The 10,680-nt window shown below is 38.1% G+C and overlaps 1 protein-coding gene across 3 annotated transcripts in view; it reads left to right on the forward strand.

Annotated features, from left to right (window-relative positions):
• The window catches only part of LOC118427274 (beta-arrestin-1-like), a 30,385-nt gene that overhangs the window by 14,284 nt on the left and 5,421 nt on the right, over positions 1-10,680 (forward strand). For 2 of the 3 annotated variants that reach the window (XM_035836959.1, XM_035836961.1), the window contains exons 5-14: positions 176-372; positions 890-949; positions 2,044-2,049; positions 3,062-3,129; positions 3,568-3,703; positions 4,088-4,172; positions 5,824-5,896; positions 6,249-6,392; positions 9,304-9,387; positions 9,882-9,967. In XM_035836959.1, coding sequence (XP_035692852.1) covers positions 176-372; positions 890-949; positions 2,044-2,049; positions 3,062-3,129; positions 3,568-3,703; positions 4,088-4,172; positions 5,824-5,896; positions 6,249-6,392; positions 9,304-9,387; positions 9,882-9,967 — 939 coding nt within the window. The remainder of the gene's footprint in view (positions 1-175; positions 373-889; positions 950-2,043; positions 2,050-3,061; positions 3,130-3,567; positions 3,704-4,087; positions 4,173-5,823; positions 5,897-6,248; positions 6,393-9,303; positions 9,388-9,881; positions 9,968-10,680) is intronic. The other variant, XM_035836960.1, reaches the window with a different exon arrangement.

The raw sequence follows: 10,680 nt of genomic DNA on the forward strand, positions 1-10,680 counted from the left end.
TTTCATATTTACTTTAGTTTAAACCATCACGACCCCACATATGTTTCTTTAGTTTAAGTATATCATGATTGTGTTTGTATTTTGTATTAATTTTGTGTATGGGCCGTAGTGCCTGAAATAAACAACAAACATTGTGTACATTAGTAACTTTTTTCATTATCCGCCTCTCTCGCAGTGTTTTCGCACATTCTAGCAGCATTCCGATATGGGCGGGAGGACCTGGACGTGTTGGGGCTGACGTTCAGAAAGGACCTGTACATCGCCTCTGCCCAGGTCTACCCACCGGTGCAAGAAACACAGAAGCCTCTAACCAGACTGCAGGAGAGGCTCATCAAAAAACTGGGACAGAATGCCTATCCTTTCTTCTTTGAGGTAAGAAACAGACAATTGCAAGAAAGGGTGCTAGGAAGAATGGAATTGGAATTGTATGAAGTCATACTGAACAGTAAGGTCTGTCACATATTAAGAAGACTCTCTTTTAAAAACTGAGACAGAATGCCTATCCTTTCTTCTTTGAGGTAAGAGACAGACAGGAAAGGGTGCTAGGAAGAATGGAATTGGAATTGTATGAAGGCATATGTACTTAGTTTCTTTCACACATTGTCAAGTAGATTTCCTTTCGAAACTGGCCATGGGACAGAATGCCTAAAAAAGTATGCTTTCTTCTTTGAGTTAAGAAACAGACACTGATAATGGTAGGAAGAATGGAATTGAAATTGTAAGATGTCATATATACCATGAATTGGGGCAACAGAAAGTGAATAGTATTCACAATTTTTCATCTTGTACATGTATATGTGTGTAATTGAAATACAAAATGGAGAGAAAGAAATCTCTGGCACACCCCTACCAATGTTGCTGATTGGAACAACCCTATTTTCCTCCACAGATGCCCAAAAATGCACCATCATCGGTGACGCTGCAGCCCGCCCCAGGGGACACTGGGAAGGTATGTGTCAGCACACATTAGGTAGAGCCTGTTAGCCTGTAAGTGTCCATGAATTCTAATCAAGGCATCCAATGCCTCATACATTGATCCCTCTAGACTTTGTAAAGGCACAGGTGTGTGCCCAGACATTTCAGAACATTTCAGATGGGTCACCTGTTAGTGTCGAAGGACTGTTACTTCTTATTAGAAGTGTTACATTTTTGCAAATCGATTTGAGTGAATAATAAGTACACATTTGGACTTCATGGTTACATTGGAAAATATTTTTCTATCATTTTTGTATCGTGAGCTTTCTGCAATCTTTTAAGTACCCCCAAATTGCCCTTTTTTTAACCAAATGAAACAGCAATGTCAAGTTTTTAGTTGCATAATGAGGCAGATTATCTTCATCGTAACATCTCTGACATCTCTATTCTGTATGGCTCTCTTTATTCATGTTAAAAGTTTTATTTCTTGGATCTCTGATTTGTAGACATAAGGACTTGCTCCTAGCCTGGATACCATCCGATCTCTACGGGCCGTAGAAATTGGATGGTACCCAGGCTAGGAAGAAGTCCTTATGTCTACCCTTATGTACCCAGTCTAACTTGCTCCAACTGTTGGTGTCAAAGTATGACCATTTAGGGGTTAATTCATATCCTGAATGGTATATGTATCCTTCAACTCTTTTCAGAATCTCTCAAATCAGAAAAAGTTAGTGCGGCAATTCCAAGAACAAAAGATTATATTGGTGTGGCCTAAAGCTAAATAGTATTATGGACATGTAAGATATTACATGTACATGTACTTACCATAAGGATAATACTTGATTTAGTACCCTTTATCAGCTGGAGGGTACTAACAGTAGTAAAGCCTCTAATTTCACACAGCCATATTTATGATAATTGTTGTAGGATCCTCGGAGTCATCCCCATGTTTTTCTGTGTAGGGGATGACATTCCTGTCAGTTTTTCTTCCAACAGTCTTATACTCCCAGGGCTTCTTTGGCAGGGGCTTATCCCTCATGGGTTTTCTATACTATGGTTTTAGCTCCTCTGCCAACTAAGTCCTAAAAATTCTAAAATAAGTCATTTGCTTGAACCCTGCCAACCCAGGAAACAGTAAGTTTTAAACGCAAATAAATATTTCTTCCATTCTAACCAGTTAGTTTAGAAGCCACAGTAAAATTTTCCTCAAACCATCAGTGTAAATAACACGTATACTCATTCCATATCACATCTCACAATTGCCTTAAAAACTTAAGTGCCCTAATTTCTAATACGTTTGACATATTTTTCATCTCACACTACAGCTAGCTCAAATAAGTGTCTAACACCCCCTAAAATCCAATTTAAAACTTATTTCACCTTAGATCACATTAGTGTTGTAAGGCTAAACAGAAACATGAAATGTTGTCAAACCTTCAGTGTGAATAATATTTGTTCCATCGCCACAGTTAGTCTTGTAGTTATTAACCCCAAGTATCCCCATCCCCCGTCTGTGCAAATAACATATATTTAGTGTTATCACTTACAATATAGTTAGTCATTACAATGAGAATCATATGTCCCCAAAATTTCCTTGTAAATAACATAATATTAGATGTGTAACATTTAGCATTAGAACTTGCTCCCAACATCCTAACTTAGGGTAAATAACACATGCCATCATGTAGTCATAGCAACCACAATAATGTCCATAAATTTTCATTCAAGATAACATAATATTATAGACAATTTTGGAAACAGCAAATGAGCAACATCCTCCATCACTAATATCATGTCCATTATTGTAGTCTTAGAAACAACAATGCCCTAAAAATTATCAGTGTTGACGTCTTTTTTTTTTCATTCATGCAATATAGTATATTTTTGTAAATCTTAGAAATGATAGCCCAACTTCCCAAAACCTTAAGTAGTTAATTATTCAACAAGTTGATTAACCCTCAATACCATTAACACTAATCCCTCTACATCATACATTGTAGTAGTTACTACCTTCAAAATAGTTTGAAACAAAGTTGTCAGAGCTGTTTTGATCACTAAAGGCCATGTAGAATAGAACAGTTACTTTACACCTTTGCCATGATTCTCTCTAGGACTGTGAATATTCACTTGTTGTTTTAACTTCCAGCCATGTGGTGTGGACTACGAACTGAAGGCATTTGTTGCAGACATGTCAGATGAAAAACCTCACAAAAGGTAAAGACCAATAGGCTTCATCAAATCCTGCTTCATGTGAACCATTGCTGCAGTAACTGCATGTGTGCATCTTATTGTATGCTTACTGTAAGAGGCTTTTTGTCACCTTTAACCTACATTTGTGCTATTTCTGAAGTCATGTGACCTTGTGAGTAACATGTCAATATTCACCTTGAGCTTGTGTAACAGTTAGCATTAGCACTTGCTCCAACATCCTAAGTTAGGGTAAATAACACATGCCGTCATGTAGTCCAGCTGTCATTGCCAAAGATGACTATTCGTATCATAGTGCCCATTAGATCACATGACAGAAGTATACGGTCATTCTTCTTGATGAAGGCAGGAGTGACAACCAAATATGTGGATATCTTTAATTTCATCTTGAAATAAATGTCAACTTTTCCATAATATTTGTGGGATTCTTTTTTTTGTTCGCAGAAATTCTGTACGACTTGCCATCCGAAAAGTGACATATGCCCCCTCAACGCCTGGACCCCAGCCCTTCGCAGAGGCCAGTAGAGAATTCATGATGAGCGCCAACCCTCTACATCTGGAGTGTTCGCTGGATAAAGAGGTGGGGAAAGTTGTCTGAAAAGATTTCTTTTTGTTTTATAAAATTATTTGATGCAATTAAACCCTTCCTTCTTCATTCTAACATAAAATATGACTCCATTTTCAACGGAATAACCCTTGAAATGTCCAAGGTTTGAGCACTTGGCTTCACAATTTTTAGATTATAGAGAAGCATTGAGTCATATATCATGTACATGTAGTTCAAAAATAGATGGATTTCATTTCCCTTCCAAGAAGATCCTATTACTGTTTCTAAGCAACATGTCAAGAAGAATAGATGGTGGAAATACAAATGTAACTGTGTTACACAGTCCAATACCCCCACCCACAGTGTTTTATTCTCTAGTGTTAAATTGTATTTTATTTATGGCTGTTATATTTATAGCTGTACTACCATGGGGAGCCCATCAACGTTAATGTGCAGATTACCAACAACTCCAACAAGACAGTCAAGAAAATCAGAATATCAGGTGAGATTTCTTACTGGTTTGTCAGCATTTTCTTAAAGTTTTCCTTTTTGTATCAAAGGAATATACAACTCCTACATAATAAATTAAAATTGTAACTGGATATAATGGAATTGTATACTAACGGGAGGTGCCCCAACACGGTACGCTTTTTCTTGCGCTCAAACTCATGGCGCTCCATCGCTAGTTGCCTGAGAGTGGTCAAATTTTGATGACTGAACTTTTTACACATAGATTTGAACAACATACTTGAATAAGAAATGCATTCATGTGGTTCATGAACCTTTCGCGCTGCGTGTTACAAGCGGCAAACACTGTGAGACAATTTCGTGTATGTAACTTTCCAATTTTGTGCTACGCTGGACAGTGTGCCTAACTCGGTACGCTTTTTTTTTACATTTTGCTCTCTTCAGAAGTAAGTGGTAAATTTAAGTACACAGAAAAAAAATTAATACTATGATATTTTAGCTTTCTTTTGACAGTAAAATCGTGACTGTATGTACTTCTTGTCTCACATTAGGAAGGCTGTACCTAGAACAATCCAGCTGATGTTTTTACGGGCAATGGGCTGAATGCACTGATTGTGACTGCCCGACTAAAAAAAAATTACGAAAAAAAGACACCGCCAACATAAACAAAACTCGGTCTGATTATATGAAAATATCATCTACATCTCTCTATCAAGTCTTATTTTCATAGACAGCACAAATCATTTGTTACAGTCAAATAAATCTTTGGAGCGTTCTCTAGTCTGTCACCTTCACGGCCACACTCCCTTGGGAGTACAATGGTGGCAATGTTTATGTCGCTTCCTTTTGGTTGCTTTTCTACTCAACAGACATTTGAAGACCCATATTCATAGTGTTTTATGGAGCTTTATTTATGTGTATCATGGCAGTTGTGTGACTGCTTGAAAGAGTTCGTATAGTTAGCGACACGAGCCGCCAATACGCAGAGGCCGGTGACCGCAGTGATTCAGCACTGTCAACATTACTGTTAGAATTCTGTTTTTTAAAAAACATGAAGTAAATATGGTAAAGTATACTTGGAATGAAAATTAAAGCTGTGTGCATGGACTTGGTTTATTTGCCTTTGTAATCAGCATAGTCAGTGGCAACAAACACAGTGTACTTATGGATAAAAAGATCAGCAAAAAATCCGTTCCGTCTTACGACGGGGACCGTCTTAGGGCGGCCCCCGTTAATGATATAAAAGGTATAAAAGGAATATACTCCTACACGATGAATTATAGTTGTAACTGAATATATTGAAATTGCATAATACTCTATGTTATTATGTTTTCCTCTGTGGGGTAGGGAAAAACACACTGTTTTTGCTGGTGTGTTCTTTTTATTTCTTTATCTGTCAGGAGCCAATCAGAGTTTAGAACTGCATTAGGATATTAGCTGTTTGTTGTAAATCTGAGCATTTTTTACTCACACACAATACTTAAGGGCTAGCCTGATGATATAGTATGATTATATTAATGACCTGGTCCAAAAACCAAATAGATTTTTTTGTTTTGTTTTCACAGAATGCTATAGGGCAAGCCTAATGTAAGTAGCTTAACAAAAGGCTACAGGGAAAACATTCTGCATTTTTGCAAAAATGTTGTTCTAGTATTCAGTGTGTCCTTTCCTGGTTCTCTCTCCAGTTCGACAGTTTGCTGACATCTGCCTGTTCTCCACGGCCCAGTACAAGTGTCCAGTTGCCATCCTGGAAACAGAGTAAGTCTCCCCTGCACATAAACCAGACACTTAACCCTTGGGTAAAACCTTTGTCAAGGTAGCATAGTGTCCCCATGTATTTGGTAATTTTGTTATCTGTGTAGTCAAATTATCTCTTCTTCTACAGTCATTCCTCATGGTACTTGAGGGCAGCCATTTATATAACAGATTTTAAAGGTGGGCGGGTGGTTATGGGGTTGCCAACACTTTTCAAAGTATGCAAGATTTACACACTAGAAAAACCACATGGAATAGCATAGACCATAAAGACACACAGAACTTAGATAAGTTTTTCAGAGCAAATTGGCTTTGATACATTTTGTAAATAACCTTTTCCTGATGTGTTGCGTAGGGATGGTTTTCCTGTAGGCCCCAGTCAGACGTTATCGAAGGTGTACACAGTCTGTCCGCTTCTGAAGAACAACCTGGACAAACGCGGACTGGCGCTGGACGGCAAACTAAAGCATGAGGACACCAACCTGGCCTCGTCTACCATGTAAGACACCTTGACATGTATAGAAATAAGTGCTACAACAAATTCTGCTTACAAGAATTTGAAAACCTCAAATTTCTCGTTTTATCCTGTCTCATTTATTATGATAATAAGGTTTTAATCAGCATAATCTACAAACAAAAAAAAACAAATACACCCAAAACAGTACCTCCGTTTTTCATTTTAAAAGAAAGCACTGCACCATATAAGTCAAAACCTATGGCTGTAGTCAAATGTAACTCTCTTTATGTGAACAAGTGCATTTTGGAATAGCTTCTAGTATTTTATATGCCTTTAAAATTTCTTTTTGCAACAATTGAAGATACCAAGAATGTCACCTCATACAAGTTTCCTTTCTGAAATTTGTGCTGAATTACATTTTGTTAATTTATCCTTTTCTTAGTATACGTAAACAGTAAGCTAACAAAGATAGTGGAAAATCATTTTATTATTCATAGCAATATCCATTCTGTGTTCATCTCCCCAACTCATTTGTATCATATCTGTATCCCTGGTGCGGACTGATGATTTGATTAAAGCATTCATTTCAAAAGAACACTCAGTAACATACTTGTGCCTGACCCTGGTGCTGAAAGACATTCAGATCACTGCATTCATGTTTGCCGTATCAGTTACATAGCTTGTCATTTCTTTTGGTGCTGAATGGTACTCTAATTACAACAATAATTTTGAAAAAACATCTGTCCCTTGTGCCAAAAGCCAATTAAGATCACCCCATTTATATGTACAGAAGTACTAAAAATAATCACAAAGCTTCATTAGTTCCTAGTCTTGAATGACATTCCAATTACTGCATTCATCTTGGAAGCACACTTGCAGAGCTCTATCTGTCACTTGTACTAAATGATATTTCAATCATTCCGTATCCCTGGTTTTGAATGACGTTCTTATTACTGTATTCGTGTTCATGTCTACGCACATAGCTTTATCTGTTCTTCGTACTGTATTGCATAGTTACCAATTACCCAATTTATATGTCAGTGCAGAGATATTTACATTCTGGCAGAGTCCATGATTGTACTGGAAGAGATCCTGATTGGAATCTCTGTCGACAGAGACTTTAATCAGGGTTCTATGTATATATACATGTAGTGAGGTGGCCTCCTATTCAGAATCCTAAACTTCAAGTCACACGGGCACTTTAAGGCCTGTGACAGTTTTGGTCGAACATGAAATTCGAACCACTCCGTAACCTCAGGTAACCCCGCCGGGCCGGAGCGTTTTTAGAACGGTCCAATGTCAGTACCTAATGTTACATTGCGAAAACAGGAACTTACGATGCACGGGCCACACTAACTACTTTTTTTGAGACTTATTAATGTTGAATGCTAAAGATATTGATCTAGTATTTATCAAATATCGGCATAACTAGAAGCGGTTAACAAAAGGGCACCCCCGCGAGAGCTGCAAGTGGTACAGTCCGACCTCCCGGGGTGTGGAGTGGCGGGAAAACAGCGAGGCGCTCATACTTCAAGGAAACAGCAAAATAATGCTATAAATCGGTATTTCTAGCCCAAAATGATTGTATGGCAGTTGACTGATGCCTTATAAGGCTAACTGCTTGCGAAATTTCGCATTGATACAACAGCGATTTAACAGATACAGACACAAAACATTACTATCGGTTAACGTTACGTACAGTCAAGCATGTCTTACTTGGACGCAGTTCTTGTAGGGTAAGTAGTGTTTCGTCGGCCCCTGCCCACATCAGGACACCAGTTTTATTACGAGTTTTGGGCAGATTTAGGTTTCTTAAGCCTTAGACCTTCAGAAATCAAGCGGGTCTTCTTGCAATATCTTTGATTTCCGTGGCTGTATTGATATTTGTACGAAAAATACCAAAAAATTGTCAAAAAATTCTGTTTTTGCCCCAAAATTGAGCCTTACCTATGTATAGCGGCAAGATCCCCAGGCATATTAGATATCACAGAGATATAATCTATTACTCCAGAAAATATGACTCAGTTAGACAATCATTTCATAGTGGGCACAGACCCATTTTAATAGCATCCCTATTTTTTACCAAAAAATGGTTTTTTAAACCCAAAATATTGAGGATCCACAATTTTCTTGTCATCATATTTTGAATATGGGTGAATTACGTTAACTGGCCAAAAATTGTTGAAAACAGATGGTTACATCAAAAGTTATGGCCATATAACTGCTCGACTGAGAATCTACTAGGTGTCACAGGCCTTAAACTGCCTGTGCAATCCGTTGATCTTAAGTGACATGGATCAAAGTGGTTTTGACTGTTCATCAGGGAATATCTTTCAATTTACAGGCTTTGATTAGGATCTGTATCAACTTCTGCCAGATTGCAATCTGTACCTCTGTACCGTGACATTATGTGTGTGTACTGGTCTCACAGCTTTACAACCAAATGATTTTATCAGCCAACATTTGGTAGCTTCTCAGCTACCTTCCTCAGGGTTTAATCAACTCTACCACATTGTGGCTAAGAACCCAGCATGTATCGATTTGCCTACCTGATTAGATTATTTCAAGGACTCCTTGTATGTGCTCTTCACTGCTAACGAACCTTTGCATAGCTTTACAAGTCCTTGGTGCTGATTGGCATTCAAATCAATAGTTTGATCTTAAAAGCACTCTTGCATTGCTGTACTTGTCCCTGGTGCTGAAATAGATTTCCATTGTAAATTATGTTCCAAGTACAAGGAAACTGTGACACTGCAGGGCCAGAAAACGTAGTTTCTACATTCTGCAATTTGTGATTCACAGTAGATACTTTTATCTAGTTAAAGTACTTATTTTTTCTAAAATCTCTGGTTTCAGGTAGATGTCTGGAGCTCTGCTCTGCTACCGATAGAGTCATTCAACTTCAAGTGAAAATATTCACCATGCAACTTACATTTGCCAACATTTTTTTCAGCATGACAAAGGACACAACCAGAGAGAATCTTGGGATAGTTGTGCAGTACAAGGTTAAAATCCGACTGATTGTGGCCTATGGAGGGTGAGCTATTCTTACTGCAGCCATCATCATTTCAGTTTTCTAAAGTACCACTGTACCTAATTGCATGCAGTCTCAAATTGTTTTAGAAAGAGATGTTATTTTGTGTAAATTTTGCTATGCTTTGAACGTACAAGTAGGTGTTTAAAGCATGAATGCACATGAATGTAGAAGGTTCCTGAGCAAAATGATATGTACAGGTAGTCTGTAATGAAGTCAACTGGGTTTTAGAGTGTTTTAAATGTGCTGATAATCAATAGATGGGGTATAGTTATTTGTGATTGCTACCAGCAAAAATCCAACTGTGTTTGTATATATCTTAAGTTTGTAGGTACTCATATAGTTGCAAGTATGGTTTACTTTAGGTGTAATATTCCTGTGTGGTCATAAGTGTAGGTTACAGATATCAAAATAACACAGAAATGGATTTTTCTCCTATACACAGTTTGCTATACAGTACAGATTTTAATGACTTTTTTTGGGTTCTTGCATCACAGAGACCTGTCTGTTGAGCTGCCCTTCACCCTGAGCCACCCCAAACCTGAGACCCCACCTCCCAGCCCCAAACCTGACAGGGCACAAGGTCAGTACCAATACTACACTTACTACACTAAATCTTTTCGTCCCTCGGATAGGACGTTAAATGGAGGTCCCGTGTATGGGGAGAGCCATACCCCATGCACGTTAAAGAACTCCCACGTGTGCGATGGTGCGGTGTGCGTTGGTGCAAATCTTTCTGTCGGGAGTTGGTGATTCACTTCAAATCACCCGGATGGAGGCCTGGCAAACCTGTCTCGTATCAGCCACATGGTGATCTACATCATTCACCCGGACGGGTGTGTCACCCTGTAAGGGGCAGTATAACCCGTGTGCGAACATGTACAGGGTTAGCCATTGACAATAGCCTACGGCTAGTTGGGCAGCCCTGGCTGTTTGTAAACAGCTGAACAAATAAATAAATAACTCTTACAAAACCTGTTCAGAATGATAATACAATCGTTATGGTACACAAGTCTTTGAAAAAACTATTAGGGTGCCTTGCTGTTGCAGCAACACTTTATTATGTATTGTTTTGATTAGTTTTTAAAAGATAGCAAATTGCTTTGTAAAATAGATTTTATTTAAGTAGTTTTTATTGTATGTTGTTTGTTCTCTTGATATTCCTGCAAATACTAGATGCTATTTTGTGACTTAAATGCCAAGGATGCATAATTCAGTCTGTACTATTAAGTAATGTTGGCTCCAAGTTATTCATCTGTATGAAGCTTTTCAAATCAACACAAAAGCAATACTCAT

The sequence above is a fragment of the Branchiostoma floridae genome, chromosome 12 (genome assembly GCF_000003815.2).
Source record: "Branchiostoma floridae strain S238N-H82 chromosome 12, Bfl_VNyyK, whole genome shotgun sequence".
In the NCBI taxonomy this organism is placed as follows: Eukaryota; Metazoa; Chordata; class Leptocardii; order Amphioxiformes; family Branchiostomatidae; genus Branchiostoma; species Branchiostoma floridae.